Below are 27677 nucleotides of genomic sequence, written 5' to 3' on the forward strand. Positions count from 1 at the left end.
AACCCCGTGGCCACTTTCATCCAATACGCATTAAAGGCGATGTTCTAAGAGGTAAACGTCAGGCGATAACGACAACGAGCGGCCTTCGACGTGAGAGAAAGATTATAGAGAAAACGAAAGAGAGAGAAAGAGAGAGAGAGCGGAGGGTTGCGCCCCGGCAATTCTCGTAAAGCCCGATAGATCGTTCAATAGCAAACTGAGAGGAAAGACGAAATCAACGTCAACCCAACGTATCCAGTCAACGGGCACATAGTAGTCGCGCCAGCGTACCGATATCCATAATCGGCCCTCGCCGTCATCCCGCACACGTGCGGACATGTGCCACGACTGAAAAGCAGAAGAATGCAAGTCCGGAGAGCCGATTTTTCAAGAGGAAGCTAAGATTCACGGCAACGTTTCCAGAAGGATAAAATGAATTCAGCCAGGTCGCGAGACTTGCATGTAAAGTAAAGCAGACTGCTCGTACTTGTTTAAGGCATTTTGAAAACACTTTACGTAGAACTACAACGGCGCTTTATCGTACATTATACGTTGTGTCGTATAATGAGTTTCAGGAAGCCATGCTCGAGAGCTTTATTTAAATAATTTTTTTTCCTGATTTTTGGAGCTCATTTCTTTCAGTGAGAAAAGAACGCGCATCGCGCATATTTTAAAGCCAGAAATTTGCGATATATAATTTCTTATACTTTTTTTTGCGTCGCGTAATTTAGGTCACCCGCGCAAGGTACTTCTCGCCGCGGAATAACTAAGGAATTCTCCATTCAGTTGATCGTATCTTCCGCACGAATGGAATCCGCTCCTTCGCGACGTACGGCGCGACACATCTTCCGAGCGCAAGGGTGCACACTTGCGGTGCTCGAATGCATTCGTATGTCGCGTTCGGGATACGGAGCTAGGACAGTTACAACCGACACTCGAGAAGTGTCTTGACTATTGTTAGATACCGCGCCTAACAGAACTTATGCATCTATTTAGTACCGCGCCATTGTGGCGGTCCTAAGAAATGGTTATGTCGTACCTACACGCGGCACCTTGCCGTCTTATTGCTGTTGCGAGACAGTAGACACTGATTGCGAAATATGAGTCGTTTAAAGTGGTCGAGAAAACACCCTCGGAAAGAGAACACCTTCAAATATAAATAGGGTGGTATAAAGACTATAAAGCGTCGGGATTCTAAAAAGTATCGAAAATGATGCATTGTCGACAAAACGTTTCCAATAAAAATTTCTAAGGGGGAAATATGAACGTGTAACAGATTCTTTATGGCGTGAGCTTTTCACAGAGATATTAACGTCATCGATATGAAGATTGAAAATTATAATATAAATAGAGATTTATAAGATATTTATTTTGTCGAAATACCATGTACCAGAATAAAGTATAAAATAATAATTAGTGAAACAAAATATAAATTGTTTCGTAAATTATCGATTGTTTTTACGATTTTACTTTGATGATTTTACATGCATAATGACGAAAGAAATGTAATTATATAAAAAAAGATTAAATATCTCCACTTGAAAAATATCGATGATGCTTGTCACGTACAATCGTATTTATTTAAAATATATTTACTATATATTTTCTTGTGGAAAATGTATATTATACAAAATCCTATTTCGTAAAATTATATTTCCTCCTTAAAACTGTAAAATTTTTATTTCGCTCATTCTTTTTTATTTTTTAATTTCAATATATTCAAAGAGTTTTGATGTTTCCTAACTTCGTATATTTCGATACGATAGAACACGATGTATCATGGGATTATATATATATATAAACATCCGGGAAATCGAGAATTAACCAAGAAATCCAAGAATTCTACAAAACGGCTAAGGATCTTAAAAGATGTATTAAAGTCAAGGTTCTCGGAATTGGTTCGTCTGATACGAAGCGAAAAATTAAATATCTAATATTCTCTAGAAAAGTGTTGCTCATATTTTATGATAAAACGAATGGATCGACCGTGAATATCGATAGACCAACCGCGCACTGAAGCGTTCGATAACTTAAATATCTTCGCATTGAAAAAAATTCCGCATTGGCAAGCGTCGTTACTATCTTGTTCTCCCTGCTGACATTTCTCAACTATATAATGCTATTTGTAGCCCTCTTAAATTGATTTTGCGTTATCTGCTTGTGTTTCCGAACGCGGAAACTCGGAAACGTCGCAGCAATCTGTACGCAAAAAGAGCCCGTAATGAACATCGTATTGAACATCGGGTTCAATAAATCGATCGGAATGCCGAAGTAGCAGAGTTCGGGACCTAATTGTACGGCACGTAATTATCCTCGAAACGTGTCGACGGAAAAACAAACCTGATTTTGAGGATATTCTCTCTCACATCGCTAGGAACCGATTCGACGTAATTCGACGTGTATAGGTCATTCCTTCATCGTGGATTGATCATTAACGGAATTCTTATCCGGCGGCAATGGCAGTATTGAGACAACGCGTAATATGAGTAATAGTTATTCGCACGTTTGGTTTATAGAATGGCCAACGACCATTCTATATATCCATCAATGGCAGAATTTGTCGTTGATAAATGACATCCGAGGTAACATCCGAGGTCTTCGTCCCGAAAGACGGCTTATGATAAATGATATCTTTTCATGCGCTGGTTGAACCGGGTTTAAAAAAAATTTCTCCGTCAAGAGGCACTTAATCCTGGTTTTGACGACCTGTATAATTCGCGAGAAAACCCGCGATACAATTGTACACGTAATTGTAAACGACACGTTCCGCGGAAATAATCTCATTTTTCATTCAATCAAAACGTGATTGTAAATATCGCCTCGAGTGAAAATTATAAACCTGTCACGCGATCAGCGTCACGCGATACACCGTCACATAAATGTCAAAAACACGCATAGTTAATTTTGCTGTCATTATAATTTTGATCGTAAGGTGTCATCTAAATTTATCAAACTCGAACATTTAACGACCGAACGAATATTAAGCGAGATAAGAACGCATCATTTGTCGTCCGATACCGGTTACCTTCCTTCGAATGGACGGCAATAGATTAAATTAGTAGCGCGACAGATCGCCACGAGCGGTTCGCTCGGGATTAAAAGTGATGTTGCCGGTGGTTTCGCGCTAAAGGCAGCGGCCCATAAAGAATTAAGCGAGGAATTCTCTGGGAGGACGGGAAAGAAGGATATAGGGGGGAAATTGCGGCGATTATGAGACGTAATTCGTCTCATAATAAGACGCCATTGTTGAAGCAACCCCCAGGTAGCCGCGTTACGTATGCATTAGCCGAGACGAGTAGTTTGCATATGCAGGGCGGAGCGGCGCGCCGACACGTGTGCGCGATCCATCGTTTTCCGTGACGTAAAGTGGCCACACGCACACCCACACACACATACACAAACGCGCATCCACACAAAAAGATACACGTTCCTTCGCGAGCACCGTCGTCGAGTACAACGCACTTCGCACTTCGAGCTCCCGTCCTCCCCGCGCGCACGCACATATCGTTGCACCTGAAAACCACCCTCGAAACAATGCGAACTGAAAGTGAAGGCGAGTTTAAAAAGGGTGCGCCTCATTGTCGCGTCCCGCGAGGACGCTGACATGCGGCGACGAGGGAGGATACCTCCCGCCGTAGTAATTATCATGTCGCACGTGGCAACGTAGCCGCTCGTGGCAGTATCGACTGATCCGAGGAAGACTAAAGCGGTAACGTCCGGATTATTGATCAGATACTTGGAAATTACCAAGTTAATTAACGATAACAATTATAAAAGCTCACAAGGGAGATGAGATCCGTCAACATTTCGTTATTAAGAAAAGCAATATTTGTCGAATAATATAGAAGCGAAAAGGTAGCTCGATTTGTGATGCAATAATATATCGATATAATTTATTGCTGTGCAATCGTGGAAATAATAACGATATAAATGCGCGGAGAGTTTGAAGCCGCGATATGTGATTTTATTGCGCACCGCGAAATTGATATAAACTGTTCAATGTAGCGTAAGGGCGTCGGGTAAAGTAAATAATTCATGGTACAACCTTTTCAATGACATGTTGGCTGAAACGTGATGTCGCGCGGTAGCCTAGGATAAGAGTGGTGATTTGTCCCAGTGCATGATGCACTTCCGGTACACTTCACACCCCAATAACTCGCTCGTCTGTAAATTTTTCCTCCTCGACGCACGGACGCAACGCGACGCGACGCGACGCGGAATTTTATCCGATATAAGCAATTTATGGGAATGGAGCTCTTCGTCTCCCGCATGGAAATTTGTCACCGAACGCCGTGTTTTCAGGATGAAAAAAGGAATATGGATCGCGAGCATTCCGCCGAGCTCCGAAATTATAAATTGGGAGACGTTTAGAACCGCGAGAGATATCGCGTCTCCGCCTCGAGAATGACGCGAAACGAAAAATGAGCTCTATTTCCGCGCAAGTCGGAGGCGCGAGCATACATTTCACATCCGAGGATACCGCACGCGAATATATTTCGATCGCTGCGAATTAACGCGTAGGCACAAAAAGTATCACGTCGCGTGTTCGATGTCGCTAAAAGTTAAAACGCAACTTCACTTGCTACAGATGATCGATATTTGTTCGGTTCCGTCACGTTTGCGAGAGACGGACGATCTCTTTCGCCCCATCTCTTAAGCTGTCAGTCTCGAACGTCTACGCGGATAACTCTCTTCATCTGTCCAACTAAACTTTGTCCAACAACGGGGCTAACGCGATTTCAGTTCGCCGCGAGGTGTCCGGAAGGAAATCTTGAATAAGTTTATACACCACGAGGAGAAACTTTCTCAGGTTTCCCTGCATAATGTATGCGGGACATAGTAACATTTTCTCTGCCGGAGTGTGTTGTTTGTGGGTTGAAGCAAAATTGAACATCGAGTCTCGACCCCCGTAATATTCTCATTCATTAGAATCCCTTCGCGAGAATCTTGTCGCGCTACATGTTTGTCCGTGTCTAATTACATTTATGTAATGTCCTACTATATCTGCATACGTTGATTAACGTGGAAAATGTTTCAGGCATTTGTATATGTAAAGTATATCGTAACTTTTGTATATTTTTGATAGCAGATATATATTGTATAGTGACAAATTCGAAATCCTAGACACTGAATTACGTTGAAATACATTAAATGGTTTAGAAACTTTAGAACATCGATCGGTTTGATTTATCGTACTCTGCTTTAATCGCCTCTAAGCAAGAGATAAATGAACAGTACGTGTACTACCTGCTCTCAATTCCAATAGAATCTGAGTTTGATAGGAACCCGCGAACTCCATTCGATAGTCACGCGAAAGCAATAACTTTTAAGATTTCGAAAGGATGACGATCACTACCACTACGATCTTGCCCTTTCGAAAGGGATAGTTGTTTCAATAGATCATCGGCGAAAAAGCTACTTCACTATCGGTATTAATCGCGAAATCGTGATTGATGGACCGAGAAAAAATGGCTCACAGATTCCGTAAGAAAAATCTTCACCTCGCTGTCAATGTGTCGACTATGTTCGAAATCGGTGATTGATGAGGTTTCAAAATGCGAATTTAGAAAATACAACTAACCGTCTAAATTCACGACACAAGGAAAGAGACTCGAAAGTAGACTTGAAAGAGTCTAGCATAAGGAAAAAAAAATACATAATACAAAAAAAATTAGTATATTGGCTTTATTAATTATATTATTAATATATTACTAATGTATAATTACATATATTAAAAAAAATAATCCAGAAGAATTGCTACGGAAACGTGATACGGAAGACCTAATTTTTCTTTAAAGTTTACAAGCAAGACGTTCAGAATTTGCTCTCAATATGAGGTAACTGTATCTGTTCGTCTTATATATGTTCCTCTTCTCCTCTTCCACGCGCTCGCTATCTCTTACGCGCAAGTAACTCTAAACAGCTAAGTCAATAGCTCGAAATTTACCGCCGGCCCTCCTCTCGGAGCGAACATGAACACGTTCAAAAGTTCTCAAGAACGCTCCGGCGCGGTGTATCGCGCAGTTCAGCCTCGGGCAAAAACATTTCGAATTTCGCCGCTAGTTCCTTCCGTGTCGTCGCGTCTTTTTTTCAAGATCTATTATCTGCTACACGGTTTAGAGGCGATAAAACGCACGACTTTCCTCGCGATGAAGCGTTACGTGACGTCAAGCAAGAAGTCTGGGGCTGACATAACCGTATAGTACGTCGCTAAGGAAGTAATAACTGCGGGCCACTGGTTCACGAACTTGTCCACCTTGTCTCTCACGTGCTCAACGTGTATACGTATGCTCGTACTTTGTAAATGTCCTTATACGCAAAATATATATCTCAGTCCTGATGCGTTGACCTACTTCTATCGAGCACCAACTCCATTCTGCGGAATTGTTTATTGTCACGCCCAAGATTTTATTAAATTCCACAACGTGTGATTTCTATATTCTTTTTCAAATAATTGAATCCAAAAAACTGTGTCCGGCGTCCAAAGAAAAACATGGTGAAATGGACAGTAACATTGTTTGGAAAAAAACTGTATTCTGTTAGTATGACGCGCGTTGAACATACAAATATAATCGCGCGATGCATATACGTAAAAATAACACAACGCTTTATTGAAACAATTTCGGTTTCAGTAGTCGAAAAGAAAAATACTTTTTCCGTGTGTGTCATACATGAAATGTACATGTTATCGTTAACACACAGATTTGTAGGAAAAGAGAAATTCCTTTATTTTCTACGTGATCTACAACGTGATTGTAAATAATTAGAGTATGTAATTATCACTGTTTTCAATATTTCAATTTTTTTAAATATTATGTATTTTATCCGAAAAATGTTGGTATTTTGATTTAAAATAAAATGTTACTAATGTAAACGAAACTGAAATATTATAACTTTATTTTGAAAATAAAACCGTCTGAATAATCGTTCCTTTCATCAATATTCGATATTATTTTACTTTTTCCTCTAATGAACCGGTTTCGTGGCAAATAGCTCCTTAACAAATGATTGGAGATATTCGACAATGAAAAACCATTATCCATACGGATTGGAAGTTTTACGACTTATATATGATATGATTTGACGACAGCATCACCTGCCCCAGGGATCACGAAGTTGGCATAATTGTATCTGCATTCAAGAAAGAAGAAGCTCTATAGATTCTTTGTAGGGAGGAGAGAGCATCTATCTCCCTTTCCTTTGTAATTTTTTGCTTCCGAACGAAAGGAGCGAAACAAAGCTGCGCTCGCACTCTGAAAAGCCTCTCGCGGTTTTTCCCGCCCGCTTTTCTTTTACGACGTCAGAGCGGTCGATGAGGACCTTTCAGATGGAATGAGATTTCTTCGACGTAGAAAAAGTGGCGAATTTAGGCGACAATATATATCAGTAATATATTACATCTTCTCTCACTTGACCTCATATCGACTCGCTGACTTTCCTTTTATGCTTATTACTATCGAGAATAATTGCATCATTTATATCGGCAGCAAAAATTACGGAACGTTCCCGACAAACAACTGCGAAAACTAAAAATGTTGAGATAGGGTATATTTTCTTTATATAAATGTATATGTGCGGATAGATACTAAAAGTATCTCTTTCTCACGATATCGCGAGCAAAATTAACGAAGCAGAGACTCAATTTTAGCTAATTATAATAACATCATCAAATTTTGAAATACATCAATTTACGTATCATTTAATTTTAGAGAGAAGTGCCGAATCTTACAAAAATAGTTATCATTTTGCTTCTATTCTCGGTTAAGCTTTATTTTAAAAAAATCGCTGTCTGTTTAAAACGAGTGAGAAGCGTAAACCGGAGGGTCCGGCGATACATCAAGTAAATTACGTAAATTAATGTTCTCTCAGGTTGTCAGCGACATCCATTTATACGTGTAAATAATTAATGCTAAAAACTTTCGGGACAAGTGGCCCATTAATGAAAAATCTGATATTTAAAGCAATCCCCGCCGGGGCTTCGTTACAAAAGCCGTGTAATTCGTCGTACAATTCGTCTCCATTACACGGTATGTATTCGCAGTCAACCAACGGCGAAGGACGAAAAAAGATTACGTGTGTTATATCGTGTGCGTCCGCAGCTACAGATAAAGTCGGCGCGTGCAAATGACCGTACACGTGATACGCGCGTCCGCACGCGCTGCGTGACACGAAGCCACAATTTACCAACCGCATTTCCACCGTTCTCGTGCGCCATATCGCCGCTATACACACAAATTTCTACGAACTGAAATCGTGGAAGATATATAACGTAAGCTCAGTTTTTCGCCGAATTAAATGTCGGCTTTATGCATAATGCATATCGCGATATTTTTAATGTAACATTTCTGCCTCACTGAACGCCAATGAAATTTTCCGTCATCGATCGCGCGCCGCTATTCGATATTCGTACTCAAAATAGAAGTGAACCTTGACATAAGAAACCGAATTTGGAAATAATAGTTGACGGGGGGAGCCAGTGTTCTCAATACAATATCTTCTCCATTACATTTCCTACCTAAAGTTAGAAGAATGGGAAAAGTAAAGGGAGAACTTATATGGAAGTCGAGCCTCCATGAAAAGGGCCGTATAAAACTTAAATATAATATAACGATATCAGATACGATAAGAGGGATCGGATACGAAAAATGTTTGAGCGACGTTACAATGGGGAAAAAGTCGATATTCTGGCTCTCAGGAGCGGGTTTGGGATTTGTGCGAATTTTTGCATCGCGGTGGGCTCCGCATGTAAAGCTCTCTCGCATGACATTCGAGTCATCTGGGAACACCTAATCTCTGACTAGAATTGACTAGCAGGCACAACGCCTCGTACAAGATTAGGAACACGAGCGTCGTAACACACGTCCACGTCAATTGGCGTAGCTCTCGTCGTTAAGGGATTTAACTTCGCGCGCACGTTTTCCCCGAACGCTTTTAACCCATTATATCCGGCGCGGTTGGAGTTCCTTTTGTCACAAGCCAGCGGGCGACTTGTGGCCAAGTCGAAAGATACAGAGGGTTTCGCCGACGTTTATGCACCGACGCGTGTGATAATTCGTCTTTCAGTTGCGGCGAGGTCGTAGGAAGCATAAACGATGTTTCACGCATTTCTCCTATTTTCGTAAGCAGAAGATATGTATACAGCTTGCACAATAGTAAACGAGGAACTCCACTTCTATACGTTACACGTAATTGCAAACCCTTATTTGATTTGAACTTAAAGGGTTTGCAACTATGTAATGAAATTGTCTAAATACTGAAATATTCTCGGGTTTAACAAAGACTAACATTAGTTTAATAAAGGATAATTTTAATAGACTAAAAGAAAAGCAAACATTTTTGAATCTAGATATGTATGACACATTCTATATTAATATGATTAAAGATATTTCGTTAAAATTTGGCCAAAATATTTTAAGAACATCTGGATATATCTATAAGGTACTGCAAATATAATGGCGTTCACGATGTAACTTAGACTGTAGAACAATAAACCCTGCGGATAGGTTCTAAATCCGTGCCTCTTGGCGAATTAAACCAGGAATCTAAATCGGTCAGCCGACCGCAGAGAACACGCGGTGCTGCATGGATCGCTGAATAATTTCATGTCAGTCGTTCTAGTCTGGAAATGAGTGACCTTTCTCGAAAATTATGAGAGAATTGTGTGAAACTTTGTTATGCACGGCAACCGTGGCTTCTATCTCCCGAGTGTGCATCAAAACGGAATGTTATCCCTACTTGCAGCACGCTTTTATCATCGCGCTTGCTGCGTGGCAAATTTGGTCACGAGTTACACAAATTTCCAATACGAGATCGGCTGAGGTCGATTTCCTTTCAAATAAAGAAGATATACCCAAACCTTCAAAGTATTAAGTTCGTATTAAGCCTGCAGCCTGGCAAGTGTATATCGACCGGATATGCAAATTGCCACCCCTATGCGCGAAGTATAAAATTTCAAAGTAACAAGGCAAATAAATATTTTCTTCGACTTTGGACGGTCGCGAAAACTAGGTAAAACGATCAAAGACGGTGTTTACCAAGATGCCAAGTAACCCTGCGAAATAAGATGAAGTGTCAAAGTTCGCGCCTTGTTTCCATTCCTCTAGCAAACGCGTTGGTTGGCGAGAAACGCGCAACCAGGGCGCCGATGCGTACTTCAATGACGATTACAAAAGCGGGCAAATCGGCTAACGTTAAGGTGATTATTGCGAGTGTTTGTTAAGTCCACTTAAAACATTAACATTACCGCGGAAAGGAAACTTTTGATGTAACAATTGCCGTTTAAAGAGATAATATTAGACTATGGCGCGAGACCGCGAGAGACAGGGAAGGCTTACATAACGCTTATGTATATAGTAAAACTCAATTATTCTTGTTACCGATTATTTTCAAAACATCTTCACGCCACATTTTATTTAAAAAAAATAGAAATTATGTGTGAGAAAGCTTTTCTACGGCTTTGGTGAGCGGAGATTAAGTTATCTTTCCCTCTTGCGGTGTAATTGTATAATTATATTATCACAAGCGTACGATAATCATAACATATTTGCCGCATTATCGAATGTTGCAACAACTCTCCGGAATTATAACGATATTGTCGAGTTAGATATACAGCGAATTCATGAGAGAATTCCTCTCCCGGTGCAAGTTAATAATGTTGCGGGAGTTCTGACAGCGACGTAATCCACGAACTATAAATTGTGCTGCGAGCTATGAGAAGTGGTTACATTTTTCCGACAGGGAATAAACATCATTAAAGTTAATCTAGAGCATGGTTATCGGAAAATTCGACAACGGGCTCTCTTATAATTTTCACTTTGCACTTTGCGCACATGTCGTCGCGTTTCGATGCTAAAACCCTAAAATTGTCACACGTCAAAATGAAATATTTGGCGCGATTCCGAAATAGGTCGCCAGATTTCGCAACTAGAACTGATTATCAATTAAAGAAAATATTACATTTTTCTCATTTCAGCTGCGAGATCCGCCTTTTCGCGTGTCTGCTACAAAAAAGCACTCGGTTTTTCCTGTTTCAAATATCAAGATCTACTGTCCTACCTTGTATAGAAAGGCACTCAGTATTTCTTCTTTCAGATATAAGACTTTTCTCATAGTATTTTATGCAAGAAACTGCTTAGTGTTTTTCAGTTCAGTTATCAAACGTTTCATTCTCGTATTTTCTATGGCAGCGTACTATCTATTTCTCAGGTCAGTTGTCCAATTATTTTCCTTTTCCAATAGTCTATTTGAGAGAATATTTTATATTTGTGAAACAACTCACTATCTCTTCTCCTTTTATATTAAAAAAAGAGAATACTTTTTAATTAAAAAAACATTCTATTTTACAACTTGTAATTTTGCAATCTACACACACACGCGCACATAATTTCATTATTTTTCTAAATAATTATATCTAGATAAAAAAAATCACGTGGTTAAAAAAAACGCAGAAAATATTTTGTACTTATTAAACTTAAGATATAATAAAACAAAGTATTCCTGTAGTTAGTATGTATTATATCATTCTCGGATTTCGTTTTCAGGATATTTCAAAATCAGTCTCCTTTAAAATTTATTATCTGGCCCTTGATATTTGAATGAGAGCTACAGCAGGCGTTAAGAATTGCGTTATTTCTTTACCATAAAACCGATTAGATGTATACGGAAAAAATAGTAAAAATTGAGAGAATATAATAAATTTATATAAATATGAATTTTTATAAACACAAATTCTGGGAATTTGATATCAATTTCTTCCTTTAAACGTCCTTCTCTCTTCTTTCCTCTCTCTCTCTCTCTCTCTCTCTCTCTCTCTCTCTTTCTTTTCCCCTTCAGACACAAGTAAATCTATTACACAAAGCTATTAAGTTAATGTTGCGGACATATCATTCCACAGTACATTTGCAAGTTAATTGAAGAGATGCTTAACGGAATCTATTTAAATACGCTTGTCTGACGTCATTTCCGCATGCACACATATGGCAATTTCATATCAATATGACCAAAAGAATGCGGAACATATTGATGCATTGTGAAATTATTAATTATTCTCGTTATATATAGAATGGAGTTGACAGTAGAATACATCTACGCAAGTGGCAAAACAGACGTGTAGCAGACAAGCAGACAAGCAGATCGTTAGTCAGCGGCGCGGTATAAATATCGTTAGTGCACTGCGATGCAAGCATTAACAGTGCAAGCATTGGCAAGATAGCAAGATGAAAATAACAGTGGTCTTCATGGTCTTGGCGGTGGTGTGCGCCACGGCCCAGCAATCCGTAAGTCTTAATTCGTACATGATCGCTTATTGATGAATTTCTAGAGAATAATGACGTTCTATTCTACGCAAAGGGATCAAATGGCGTGTTACCATCAGGCATCCCCATTCCACTTAATAATCAGCCAAAGAATCTATTGAAATCCATGATGAATCCATTTATTGGAACATATTGGAATCCATTGGGACTCCCAACGGGATACCCATTTCCTTGGTACCAGTCCCTACAACAACCTACAACAACCCCTGGAAGTATCCCACCAACATCCGGAAGTGCAGATATAAATGCACCAAGTGCACCAAGTGCACGAAGTCCATTTGGAATAATCCGCTCTATTAGACAACGCTCTTCCCTTTGGAAGCCTTGGTTCCAGTCCCTACAACAACCTGGGTTAACCCCTGGAAGTATCCCACCAACATCCGGAAGTGCAGATATAAGTGCACCAAGTGCACCAAGTGCACCAAGTGCACCAAGTGCACCAAGGCCAACAAATGCAAATGACCAGATCTCAGGAATCCCAACAGTTCCACCACAATTTGCACCACAAGGATAAGAAATGCGAAAACTACCAAGGAAGGAAACAATGACGAAATATTAAGATTTCATAGAAAAAGTAATATAATTATTTTTGCACTTAATAAAATAAATTATCACTGGGAGTAATATCTAAATTAAATATAGCAACAAAAATGTATCAAATGCTTAAATATGAATAAATATAATTTCCCAAACTGTTTGAAAAAAAATTAATTGCGAATATCCGATACAATATTTAGTAATTAGAACAGTAAGCGGTTTAATGGAGATATATTTTTATAAGAGCTTCCTCGTGATGTGCGTAATACTAAAAAACTAATGTAAAAGAAAATTGCAAAATTTTAGACCCTGCAAAGAAGTAGTTCAAACTCATTGTCAGTCTAATAATCGTTTTGTGGAAAAAAAGACATGCTTAATAGCGTAATGTCAAACATTTCCAGATATGTGTTGTGGATCTTGCCCCTTATTTACCGTAAAGAAAAAAAGTACTAAACAAAATCAAAAAATCCATTGATTCATTTTGTATATTTGTAAATTCTAAGTGCAACAAGACCTTGTCCTCATTCGAAGGAACAAAGCGAAGGACTATGGAAATCGTCTTTTCGCAGTGAAGAGACCTTCAGGCCCTATACGCACAGCTGTATCCCATTTTCCTAGAATATTGGATTTCCTGGATTCACAGCGTACGGAAGACAGGCCATGGTCACACTCACTCAGACATTCCGCAATTATCCAGATCCGTGTCGGCGCGGATAGACGGGACAAAACCAGCAACCTGCGACCACAATCGCGTCCTAAATTCTCCCGGTACGGCTTGATTAATCCAATACCTGTCGGTGCTTATTTCTAGCGATTTCGCAATTAGCGTCGAATTGCTACAACGATTCTCGCCTCACCGACTAGTCGCCACTTTGTTACCGCATCCCTTTCTTCCTATCACCTACAATCTACAAAGCGTGTCCCCTAAGAAGGAGTTAAGGCTTTGTTATTTTAAAGGCTATTTCATTTAACGTGATGCAACAATTGCCGCACAAAGCGACTGCTATGCTCGAAACGATTGCGTGAACAAAGACTAAATTCACAGAAGATCAAAACGAGAGCCACATTGTGCTGATAATTGTTTCGTAAACATTTTGAAAATTTTCAATGTTTTATAAAAAGAATCAACAACACAAATTTGGGAATATTTATTGACACAACAAAACTTTTCGGCATCAAAATGATATGGTGATCCTAATTTATCGCAATTTGTCAGTAACGTTTTACTTAGCCAGCCTATTCACTTTTTTTATAACACGTGCGGGAAAAGAAGAAAAGTCACGAAACTTCCAATAGTAATAATTAAGAGAACAGCATCACATGTCGAAGCCACAGATATTTCATTAACGTTATTAAATGATCCGTCGCAAAGTTCTCGACAGTGTCTCTTAGCGGAAGAGCACTTTGAGAGGGCTAGCAGAATTTCATTAATCAACCACGCCGATAATGGCGGTGACGTGTCAAACAATGGTCAGCTTGACATTGGCCACGCCCTGATCAGAATCTCGTAATTACTCCTCGCTCTCCTAATTAACCTAGATTAAAAGTACATCAATGTGATCGATTAACAAGTGAATAAGCAATGAAGGTATCGAAGTTACACTTTTTCTCCGAAAAAAATTTTTCCTCGAAACTACTACTTATAAATTAACGACATACGTTACTCCGCGCTTTTTTAAATTGCCGCTCGAAGTACCGCAGTTCAAAAGCTCTACATAATTAATTCCATAGCTTGACTTTCAAAGTCAATAGTAGTCTCTACAAAATTTATAAAAAGCGTACAGTGACTAATGCAAATATTTAGAGATTATATTATGTGTGTGCGTATTTATTTTATATTATTTTTTTATCAACAGAAATTTATCGAATTAGAAATATTTCAAGATAACGTGATGACTGAATATTTAATCTGTACATAATTCAATTATAGGACTAAATCACATTATTTTTTCCGCATCGCAAAGAAAGAATTTGAATTCGCATTAAATATGAATTAAGTAGAATGATTAATAGCGACATTACGACGTGGTACCGTAAAGGAACGTGCTAAATCAGTTAGGAAGACCGATGTTCGGATTCGAGCTGGCGTAGCACGTTCGCGTTCCTGGATCAAATCCAAAAATAAGTTTGCATGGACGGCTGCGGGAAATTTTATAACGTCATTTATTTACCAAACATTGAGCGCCAAACGGAATCATCAATCAACTTTCGTATCGCGGTCACGTACTGTACCATCATGCTTACATGATTTCCAGTAAACAAACTCATTTTCGTTATGTAAAACGCGGTATAACTCTCGTGGTTTCATCAACCCGAGACACGAACGAGGTGTGACGTAATCGCAAACTGACCGGGTAGTCAACGACCTCACGACCTGTGCGTTTATTAGTTCGTCTGGACATGAACCTTGAGCCGATTTGTCACCCCGCATTATCACCCGGCTCGTTCACGGTCTGCTTTGTATACCGAATTCAATTCATGTAACCGTCGAGTGATTAACCCTTTAACCGATTGTGATTGCTAAGTCGATCGCCGGATTTACGAGAGATTCGGCAAGAATACTCAATTTCCCAGACAAAGAGTATAGTCGTTGAAAATTCAACGCCTGCTCTCAATAGGAAGTAAAACGGACGCTTCAAAAGAAAAAAGATAATACTTTCGTTTTTCTACTTTTTGATGAAAGAGTGAATTGTTTTGCTTAAGATTTAGGCTAATATTATTATGGAACAACATTTTATTATGGAACGAAACGTTAATGCTCAGAGAGCTTGCGAAAAGTACGATGAAAGCTTGGAAACGGTCTGTACGAACGGCAGCGTGACAAACGACAGGAACAAGTGTCACGAGCGACGAGTGATATACGTACGCGCGTATCATAAAAGCGTGCCATTTGTTCATTGTAAAGGCGTTGCAAATTGCTTCTCCATCTGCGACTGAGCAAGCATATGTTTCTCTCACTCTCTCTCTTTCTTTATCTACATCCACATACATCACTTACGCGCATCATATCAACGTGCCTTTCAAACGCAACGAATTAGCTTACTCTAAGAGAATTTGCTGCCTCGCGCTTACGCATTGAGTCTAACTCGCTACGTATGAGCTAAAGTAGAAATTGCTCGGTCTGACAAGATGGAAGGAGAATATCTATGATGTGAGAATAAATAATTCCACATAATTTTGTGAAATTAGAGACAAACCAAAAAATTGTGTTGAAGAAAAATTAATAAGATACGATTCGACACAATCAGTTCTCGTATAATAAACTAATTTCTTGAAGATTACTATCGATAAAATAATCAGCATTAATGGCAGTTTTTTCTTAATTAAGCAATACCTTTCGGAAAAAAGAATATCCGACAACAAGTAATTACAAGTTTTTCTTTTTTAACTTTCAGAGAAATTACTTCTTGCTATTTGTGAACGTGTAAAGTGTCAACACGTAATGCATTTTTAAGTGGGAAAATGAAATCTATGAGCACGTTAAAACTGATGTCGGATTCACGGGAACATTAAACGTCTGTAATGATACCGCAGTTACCAGCCTACCTGTTGAAGCAGCCAAGTGGAAACGATCGAACGGCAGGTTGTACCCTGCGGCACTATATGATCACTCGTAGCGAGTTATGAGCAAAAATTTGTGAGACTGTCGAAATTTACCGGACCCATTTTTACAAACAAAAGTAAAAGCATTTTTAAAGCAAATTGGAATTAACGCAAAGCATTAATTCAATACTTAATTACAAAATTAATGTTTAATCAATTAGAGTCAGCAATAACGAAATGGTATCAATATTTGTATAAATAATTAATATATGCGAAATAAAAGCCAAATTAAAGAATTAAAGTTACAACTTTCAGGAGGACAATCAGAATAGAAGTCAAAAGTTTTCACGCTGTGAAATACGCTATATTTTTCACGATCAATGATCTCCGCACAGATCTCTTTTGTAGAATATGATATTCGCGTTGGGATTCGCGTGATCCACCTCCTATTCCCTTACTCGTCTTCTCAGATGTACACCCGGACATTTTTCTCACAGCAATCACATTGACGTACCTCACCTGGCCGCTCTCGCGTATTTTATTCACTCGCAATATTATACTTCCGTGACATTTTCAGGTCCGCCATCGGTTTCTGCCGGAGTACCGAATATAATCGAAAATTGAAAGGTCGAGAATGACGCACACAATACTTGTGCCATAATAATTAAAAAATAATTTAATAATTAAAATATAGCGAACGTTCTCTCAATTTCTTCAATATTTTATTAGGTATTCATTCTGTATTCTGTATTCTAATTCTGTATTCACATTTTATATTCCTTATCATACATAATTTCGTAATTTAACATTTCTCGTAATTTACAATTATTGTAAGTAAACATGTTTATAATACGGTAAAACTAAATATCAGTTTAAAATATAAGAAAAATCCGATTAAATATAATTTTTAACCCGATTAATTTAATTATTATATATTATCAAACTTCTTTTTAATTCAATTTTGAAACAAGATGAAACATCCAGAGACAATTTTATCTAAATCTGCACATATGTGAGAAGCTTTTCAATTTTCCTATGTAACTTAGAAAGTGGAGCACGAGCTTTGCTTCTACACCCTCTCAATTACTCTTGCTAGGTTGCTTTTCCTACGCGAGAAGAATATCTGATTCCCCCTGTGCGACAACGCCCGTCCGCGCCCATTATATCGTCGCTTCGCTGATACGAGACGCCAAATTATTAGCAGGGGGTAACGATCGATAACGATTCCAAGTATCGTCACGACGTCCTTCGGCGTACTCGGCTAAATTTCAACGGGTCGGACAAATTAAAAGGGCGAGATCGGGTATATATCGCGTGCAATGTGCGGTGTGATGGGTAGAAAACCCATAGTCCGGCGATCCCTCGATTTCTCACGCGCGTAACCCTTGGTCGCCGCGGATTCTCGCGCGCTCGACCGCGAGCACTCGACCCATTGATTTTGAGACGAGGAGACGCGTCGGAGGAGGAGAGAGAGGAGGAGGCCGAGAAGAGCGGTAGAGGATCGGGCGGAGGGTGAACGAGGACGTCGAGGACGAAGACGGAGAGCGCGGGGGAAACGAAGAACGGCGGGACAGACGACGCCAGCACTTTTGGAACACGCAGACACGGTGGCGAAGGCCAGACTGCACCACCCTACTGGAATCGATACGTCAATCGTCCCTGCGGACGGGACGGGAAAAGCGGCGGAGCGAATGCGGAGTGAAAGATGTGGAAGAAAAGAGAGAGACGGAGAGAAAGGATGGGCAAGGAGATATAGAGAAGCGGAGGAACGCGAGGTCGAGGCGAGCGGGACATCTCGATGCGAGATGCTTGTACATATGCAGGAAAATTTTCAGATAGTTTTAGTGGAAATACCACCGCAAAATATCCAAGGCTTCACGGAAGTAAAAAAGTAGAAATAGTGTAAAGAAGAAGAATAAGAGAGACAGTGTATATAGATACAGTGTAATAAATATTTCTAAAGAAAAAATCCGGAGAAAAAGGAGTTTTCTGTAGGACCTTTCACAAATTTTAAGACTGTAAAAATAACGTATAATAAAATCTTTCTTTTAACAATTTTTTTTCATCAAATAATATAATACGTGAAAAAATAAAAACAAATGAATTTTGCTGCTGCAGGCCAAGAACTTTATAAATTAAAAAATTTATATAAGTGTTTAGGAAGTTCGCACGAAGTTGAAGAAACTAAATGAATATGTTATGAATATGTTTAGCGCCCAAAGAAGATTCAAATATTTAAGTAAAAATGTAGCGTTAATTTTAAATTAGTATCTAAGTAACTTTCCGATGACTTAACGGTAATCCAAAAAGCCATCTTATGTATAATAACGTTTTTAGATTTAAACTTGTTCTCTAAATTTATAAATACGTTTACGGGAAGTGAAAAGAGAGCTTATCATATCAAGTTTCTTCCTTGGAACTCACTATTCTCTTTTCTTATTTCAAGTACGTTTTTCTTTCACACAGCAGCGGCTACAGTGTGCAGACCAAAGAGCGGTTTTTAACCAATCGTTTCGGCTCATCTGTAAAGAAACAGGAATGTAGTAAAAATTGGCAGAATACGAATAACGTTCAGTGGGAGAAATGCAATATGCCGGTTTCTCGAGCGAGCTAATGCGAAACAGATGAAAAATTTCAAAAATGTCAGTCGCAAATAAAACTGTAACGTTTTTCGATACGATATATACATGAAGAGGGATAATGTAGGGCACGCCAGATACGCATTCTTTCAGTTGCAGAGACTCTCTATCGAAGGTCATCTTGTTCTTCGAGAAAATTGATCAGACGCTATCACACTCACCGAGATCTTGTCGTTCTAGATATATTAGCTCTCGTACAATCTTCGCAACCGTCGAAGAAACCGCACGCCCTCATCGCGATTAAATTCGCCTGAAAGTTCACCTATTTCCTTTTCTTTAAAGGCAAACTATTCTTGTTATATCCGCTTTGCGAGATAACGTTGCGCGATAAAATTAAGTCTCGTAAAATATTATCCTGCGTGTATTTATAAAGTTTTCACGGCGGAATAGAGCTTGGCAAACATCCTGTTCCAGACGACATGGATAACAATTTTTAGATTTCCGATCTGTAATTCCGTTATGGAATTTGTTATGGAAAGGAGGAAAATCAAAGCAGAGAAAGAAGAGTGAAAGGCACGTATCGGCTTGTCACGATGGTTATTAAACTCCGGACTCTCATGTATCGGGATCGACATGCACAGGTGCTGTGTGTACAAACCGATTATTCGATTAAAGGTCAAAATGGAAAGAAGATGAATGGGGAAACAGGGCGATCGTCCTACGGCAAAGAGTATGGCGACAAGGCAAAGACAAAGTAAGGGTAGGTTAATAGAAAGATTATATAGAACTTCCATTATCCAAACTAATAGGGAGATGTCAATGTTCGAATAAACAAATATTTCGATAAGCGATAACAACAGCGCAGTCCCTGTCATCGAGTTGCGTCATTGAAAAGATAATAGAGTCTCAAAATCGATAGATTTGTTTACGGAGATACAATTTATATCTGCCACGCCAAACAAATTTTATGCATAGACTGTATCTATAAATGTCATTATACAAAAAAATTAAGACGTTATCTATCGCAGAATTACTTTAATCAAGATAGACGTAGAGAAGGCAATAGTTGATATGTTGCTGTAAAAAAAGCAGTACTTTAAGTGAAATCAAAGATTTTAATTTTCCAATTTAATTTACAAGCATCAGTAACAATTCTTAACATTCGCGCACATGGATCTTCCTGTGCAGTATCGAATGTTTTCAAGTGCCACACTTGACAAAGAAAATGCCTAATACGAATTCGCTCATGCTTCGTATGCTGCGTCTCACTTCGCATTAGACGACTCATTGATTATTGGAGAACAGTCGAAAGATCTGGCACCATTATCCGAAATTCTTTTACGGTCTGGAATACGCGTCCATAAATTACATCGGGCAATTTACGATCGAGCCTGGCTGTCTCGTAAGTAACGCTTGCATTTATGTCCGTAGAAACGCCATTTATGATCATGAAACTATCCGCCAGCAAAGCTTTTATTTCTAAGCTGCGATGCGTGTAATTCAAGTCGGGGTCGAAATTACGCATCCCTGTCACGATATCAAAAAAGAGCGTGTTCAAAAGACACGCGAAACAAAAGACGTTATTATAAATATTATATTATTAAAAAATAAACATTATTTTAGTATTACATATTATTTTTTAGTAAGGCTGGAATTAGAAAAAGTATTTAACGTATCCATATCACAGATTGATATGACGCGTTTCTTACTCTACAAATTCACGCAGAATTATTTTTGCTTCACTTGAAAATTTAATTCATGTAATCAAGATTGAAATGTTTAACTATAATAACATTCAACTAAAGCAACGCGAAATTGTCTTCATAACTTTGCTACATTTGTCCAGAATATAGACTGAATGAAAACTATTTATATTCGAAATCGATTTATTAGAATTCCAAAAGTCTTATGCAGAGATACGATATATATAGGACGAGGACAAATAAATTTATCGGTCTTACAATAAATTCATGTATTGTAAAGATAAAGAAAAAAAAAGAAAATATAAGATTTCCTTAGATAATTACGTCGTGAACAGATAACTTAAACTCCGTCCTTCCATTTCTCGAAAATATCCGCAATTTTTCTGCGTATTTTCCGTATGGCTTAGCAATTCATTCTGATTCGTGATATTAATCGTAACGATCTCTCTGGGATTTAAATAAGTAAAATGGCATTCCATATCCATTTAAATTTCCTATTAATCTTCTTTAACCATTTAATGATAAAAGTAAACTGTTTTTATTACATTACGAAACAATTATATCGGCAAACAAAGAAATAAACAATAAAAATAAAATAATCAGATAGTCGAATAAATTTAATTCCATGTAAATTCAACAATATAAATAGAATTAAGCAATAACACTAATTACACGATGCATATGTTAACAAATTGCACAACAAATATTGTTTAATTGACGTATTATTATTTTATCAACGTAATATTATTTTATCTTACCGACGTAACGCGTGTTTTCTATAGTCAGCATAATTGCTCAACATCAAATATTGATATTGACTGTATATGCAAGCATTAATTATTTTGATAAAAATGCAATTCTTTTAGCCATCAGTCAATTTTCCCGAAATGATTGAAAAAGGAAGAACAGAAATTAAGGAAGAACTCACATATTGAACATAACGCTGAAAAATAGATCGCTATTATGGTACATCGTACCCGAATGATTTTCCCTAAGTACGAACACGCGATCCCAGAATTGAATATCGTTTTGGCATCATTCCGACAAGTGTAAGCTGTCTACGTTATACATCCGCGATGATTATCGCCTCCCGACAAGCGTACAAGCCACGAATGCATAGTTATCTTCGCGAGTTCGCATCTGCGCGGTACAATCGAAAATATATATGCGAGGTACGTATCGCGTCGCGCGTCTCGCGCAAGTCTTCGTTTTATGCCGAAAAGACAGATAGCTGCTACGCGCGTTCGAAGATTTAAACAATAGGAACAAATAAGGACAAAGCTTCCCTTCCTTCTTCCGTTCTTTTCGCAAACTATTGTGGCACCGTTTGCCTCCCGCTCGAGACGGATATGCGTTACGAAAAGGGACCGTTTCTCTTGATAGACGAATAAACGCCTCGGTCCTACGAGGCGCTTCCTACCCTTGATGCGAACAAAGAGCCGGAAAAAAACACTCTCGGATTGTACAATCGTGGTACGAGATCAAAACCAAGCATAACGTAATATACGCACAAAAGTTTTAAAAACTATTGGATATTCTTTTCATAAAATAAATCCTACAGCTAATTCAGCTTAAATTCTTTTCCCGATGGAAATCTAGACACCTACAATTTTCAAGTAATTAATAATTTAAAATACAGACGGACTGAACTTCTGAAAAGAAACTAAATGTCAAGATCATACTTCTCTAGATGATTTAAATTGGCCTTAACTTTGATAAAATCTTAATTTGTTTTGTGTTTCACTATCCTATCTTTATTAAAATTTTAGATTAAATCTGTAGATTTTGATCTGTCTTACTATCAAGTCGGTATTAAAGTACCATAAAACGCACTCTTGTGTAAAATAAGAATTTATGTTATCCATTTTTCAGAGTTACCAGAGCTTTCAGAGATTTATAATTCCCCAAAGCCTTAAAATCTCTTTTTCTTGAAACCAGCCTCAAGCAACATAGACTTTTACTCACACCTTAATGCTTGAACGGGAAGCTTAACCGATCGTGTCACGATGCGAACCCACCTCCGCGTCGCAATGGGTACATTAAACGCTGTTACCATAGTAGCAGGAATTTTATTACCAGAAAAGTCGTAATATCGGTCTTTATTGGGAAGTTCCTTTTCTGCGCGACGGCGTGAGAAAATCAGAACTATGCTAACGGACGAATAGATAGATAGATATATCCCTATTAGTCATTTAATATATGTTCCACATAATGTCCGTGCTATAAGCATTAATTGTACGATTAATATCATTTTTTATTATCGCTTTATGGGTATGTAAAGTATAGAACCTATTAGCTTTGTAATTCATATGTTCGTGATTACATAATACACTTGCATTTAAATTCCGTCAATGAAATGCTGCATATATTCGCAAATAATAAAGTCTCTTACACTTATGAACGTCACGAGAAAAATGTAAATTTGTAAATGTAATTTCTAAAAAAAAGAAACCGCAAAAAAATTCTAAATTATTTTCATAGATCTAATTTAATAGTCAAATTTATTAATTTTCTGACTGTTCTGATTGAATCAATAATAATCATGATTTCTCTGCTTTCTTTTTAATGCTTACGTTTTATCGGAATAACAGCTAACGTAGAATGCATTAAGTAATATTCTCCTTAAGGAGATATACTTAAGGAGTATAGCTCCTTGAAAAGTTTACTATACAGTGCGATTCGATTGTTGTAAAAAAATCGAAAGATTTCATCGTTTAAACTGTTTCGAAAAATATTTCTCGAACCAGTCAAAATTTATTATATTTTTTTTTAATCAGGAAGCTACTATACGCTTTCAAACGTCTAAATTTGAAGCTGGCTCATTTCTCACGACGTGCGTCAGCTTGTTAGTAACAAGACAAGTAGTATAGCACCATCGTATGTCAGACGCTAATACTCGCGCGCGAGATTGAATGTCGGACCCCTCACGAGCGAAAGTAATTTCGTTCCTTGATTAATTTCCGGACGTAGCCCAAAAACGTCTCCTCCGTATAATTTTCCTCCTTCTCTTCCATCGACACAAAAAAGTACTGCGAACACATCTCTGTGTCAAGTCATATATACATATATATATATATATATATATGTACAAAAATTAAAATAAAACTGGACCATTTAAATTAAAATCTCGTTAGAGAGATCTTAAAAGTATTACCGTTAAAAAAATCGCCGAAATTAAATTCTCGATAAACATTCTTGTCCTAAGATATGACGTGTAAATTATTTAATGCAATATATTTTTTTAAATATATGCTTAAAGCGATTCAAGCTATAATACTAGCTACTTTAACAAATTTGAAATCAATTTTACTTCAGCAATAAAGGCAATTTTCTTTTAATCTTTTCCACACTGCAACAATCTCCATTTTACGGATTTAACAATATGGAAATAAGCTCGTCAAATGTCATGTATTATTTCACACAATTTTCCATTTACCAACATTACGTATTCCAATAGAGAAATATCAAATTAAATCTCGCTAATTAAAATTTTATAAAATTAAAATCTATACCTGTGTCAAAATTATCAAAATTGTTTGCTCTGAAATGTTTTATTCGCAAAAGCTTTTTACCCTCGTTAAGTGTATACCAGGCGTTTAACGCCTCAATGTTCTTCTAGGAAATAGATCGAAATTGCAAGATAAATCCAATTTATCAGTGCAGTTCGGATTTGGGGACGTTTCTTATAAGATATTATTCCTACATACATTATTACATATACAGTATCGAGTATTTCACGTGAATTACGAAATACATCCGTGTACAGTGACGTACACGGATGCAATTTGTAAACAGAACGACAAGCTCAGTCACAATGTTTGTGCATTCCGAGTGTTCTCGTGAATATACGGGTAAGCACTTCCTCAACTGACGCAGACACGATAATGGCATTCCACATCGCGAATCTCTAATTAAATGGCATCAGTTCGGCTCAGTCTTGGCGAACAGCGATAAGCTAAGTTTCTATCATTTCTACCGAAAGTAATTAGAGATTTGCATCGCGTCAGCTCATCCCGCCGATTATTCAAGATCGAACGTCAGTATTTTCGCGAACGGTAAAAGAGTAGTTGACATAGCGTTTTTAAGGTATCCTAATTTAATTGAAATACCGAGGTAATAACAGAATTACAAAGGTGCCAGTATTGAGAGATAACGAAATAAATAGTAGCCCTGCCGAATAAATTTGCTAAAGAGTAAAGTCTTAGACAACTGTTTAACGGAAAGATAATACGATAAAAGCAGGACAATTCTGTACATAATGCCTGTGTACTGAACCGCATTTTAGCGGAAAGCAAACGCCAGTGCATTTGTGCGTTTCATAGATTTTTCTTTTTTCTTTCAGAAAAGAGAGATTTGCTTTTTAATTATAAGTGCAATACAGATAGTATGTATATACAGTATGATTGCGTGCCGTGCTCTCAGCGCTTCACTCGCACACGATATGTACTTACAGGAGTGAAACATTTGAAGAACAGCATGATGGGTTGCACCCCTGAAATTCGTGAATTCATAACTGAGTATCATAGTTCGATGAACAACGCACGTATCACACATAATCGAATCGAAAATATTTATCACACTGATACAAATCGCTTCTGATAGATGATGACATTAATGGGTCACTATCTATTTGAAGAAATAAATATTTTTCGGCGATGTATTCGACAATGATAAATATAACGCACTTAGTGATAGTAGTTGCACAATTGATGATATCACTCGTTAATAATAGGAAAATAGATATGGCTGATTGATCACCCAATATCGTGATACAGAAACTTTATACTCGTTGCACGTCAGTATTACTAATTGTTGCGTAATTGTCAAAGAGTTGATTCTCCTCACGAAAAAGCAATACGTACTGATAAACTCTTTTTAAAGAATTGCAAACACTTCTTTTGTTTTCAATATAAAAAAAGAATTTCAGAAATTGTAAAATCAATAACTGATCAATCAATTAATAAAATAATTAATGATGTAAGTGTAAGAATATACTATGTTATGTTTTTATCAAGTTTATAAAAGATCTTTCATTTTTTATCATTAAAAAGCATCGCTCATTTGTATCTACATATAAATCTAGATGAGCCAAATTATTCATTAATTGCTTTGACATTTGCAGATAATGCATTAATTGATAAAATTCTTTACTCATGATAAAAGTCTGTATTCAATACACGTGATAATAATATCTTATAATCAAGACAAAATTTTAAGCTAATTTGCCACTATTACATCGATCTTCATCGTTTATTATTTGATTCTTCGGTTATTATTTGATGAGCGATCTTGCTTTGCGAACTTCCAATTATTTCTCAGTCCTTTCAAAATTCTTGCAGAAATTCATGATTGTTAGATAATTTTTAATTCATCAAACATCGATTCATAAACCGCTCTTTATTCAACCATCATTATTGAAATTTTTACGTATTAAATAATTAAAATCGAACAATGAAATAATTTGAAGAGACTAATAATTTATTCATAATTCTCATACTTATTGTTACGTGTTAGCTATAAATATATGTTACATTTACCCCGCTTCTTTCGACACGTTGTGTGATTCAAGGAGGCTCGACATAAAGGTCATATACCAGAAACGCTCATCTATTCATTTCAGCTCGGTTGAGTTTGCGGATAAGACTTGCGTCACTAAGATATGTCGCGCATTCGGTCCAAGTCAAGCGGAGGTCAACACGCCATATGTGGATACGCCGCCAAGCGAATATGACTAACAATAATGTTCACCACACGCTTATACCGCAACAATGCCCAACGTAGAAACGTGTAAAATGACCCCCTTAATTAAACTATAATATTACGATTTGATCCTAATAATTCTATTTCTTTAGTGCAGTCTCGTTGAAACGATATCTTACGTTGTGCATTAAAACAATATTGTTTCAATTCAACTATAATGACGTGCTACAATGTATACTGTATAATTATGTTTCATAATTACGTTATCTCGGAATGAATATTTCAACCGATATAGTTTCTGTATATTTTCTTCAGTAAGCAAGTAAAATTATTTGATGAGCTACGATTAATTGTTTGGCGATTAAGTGTTAAGAATTAATATTAATGTATTATAATTACAATTAATTTTAATACTACAAAAATATTTTCAAATCAAATAAAACTTTATTAAATAAAAAATAAAATTATATGGAGTTAACATCTTTTGTTAAAAGTTGCGAAAATATATCTTATGTATTGGTGTAAATTGTAAAACTATAAAGTGAAAAATAGTGAAATATAACTTGATGGTGAAATTGGATGAGTACAAATACAACATCAAAGGATCCGATTCGGACTCTGTAAAATCCATCAAAAGGTAAGTTTTCACCTAGAACACCTCTATTGAATTTTTTACAGTCGAAGCTTAATAACAAATTTTACAATCAATATTTTATTTCCACACAAAAGATTAAATAGTTTACTTTAAAGCTGTCTTAAAACTTCTTTTGTGAAGATTATCAAGAGCTTCAAATTTTTCACAATTTTCCAATACTTTCTATTTTATAAAGATACGGATTTCAAATGCTTTAGAAACAAGCTCTTAACCATATATATATATATATATATATATATATATATATATATATAAATGCGAAATAAAACATTTTATTTATTTTATTTTTTTATTAATATAAATGTCAAATTATAAAATATTATTATTTTTAATTTTATTATTTTGTTATTCAGATCGCGGTATCCTGTTAAATTAGTAATTTCAACTAATAAGCATTGTAATCTGCAGATTCCGATGTTTTATGCATATTTTTTGGCATTCTATAATAATTTTTGTCAAACAATATTCGCAAAAAAATTGAACTTTACAGAAATATTACGAAATTATAGAACAGTCTTTGCATAGATATAGCGAGGCGAGGTAACTATCGCAAAAATATTGCGAAGCAACGCGAATATAAATTAAATCTATATTATATTAAAATTCAAATAATTTTCGTTTTGTGATATAAATGTACTTTAAGCTAAATTTATAAATATTCAGTAGA

General features: G+C 37.1%; 2 protein-coding genes across 6 annotated transcripts in view; one reads left to right on the forward strand and one right to left on the reverse strand.

The window, feature by feature from the left end:
* Positions 1 to 27677, reverse strand: part of LOC139814204 (uncharacterized) — a 157386-nt gene that overhangs the window by 90331 nt on the left and 39378 nt on the right. Inside the window, exon 3 of one of the 5 annotated variants that reach the window (XM_071780303.1) lies at positions 25107 to 25147. The exons of 3 other annotated variants lie outside the window; for them this stretch is intronic. In XM_071780303.1, coding sequence (XP_071636404.1) covers positions 25107 to 25147 — 41 coding nt within the window. Of the gene's footprint in view, positions 1 to 4024; positions 4041 to 25106; positions 25148 to 27677 lie in introns of those variants that run through there. One more of the 5 variants, XM_071780307.1, reaches the window with a different exon arrangement.
* On the forward strand, positions 12102 to 12985 carry LOC139814207 (uncharacterized). Its single transcript, XM_071780309.1, has 2 exons — positions 12102 to 12254; positions 12328 to 12985. Exons 1-2 carry the CDS (start codon positions 12195 to 12197, stop codon positions 12805 to 12807), a joined length of 540 nt encoding a protein of 179 aa, XP_071636410.1. The 5' UTR covers positions 12102 to 12194; the 3' UTR covers positions 12808 to 12985.

The sequence above is a fragment of the Temnothorax longispinosus genome, chromosome 6 (assembly GCF_030848805.1).
Source record: "Temnothorax longispinosus isolate EJ_2023e chromosome 6, Tlon_JGU_v1, whole genome shotgun sequence".
NCBI lineage: Eukaryota > Metazoa > Arthropoda > Insecta > Hymenoptera > Formicidae > Temnothorax > Temnothorax longispinosus.

Coding starts and splice junctions, on each gene's coding strand:
- LOC139814207 (XM_071780309.1), top strand. CDS start 12,195: ATGAAAATAACAGTGGTCTTCATGGTCTTGGCGGTGGTGTGCGCCACG. Junction 12,255..12,327: donor GCGCCACGGCCCAGCAATCC/GTAAGTCTTAAT, acceptor TTCTACGCAAAG/GGATCAAATGGCGTGTTACC.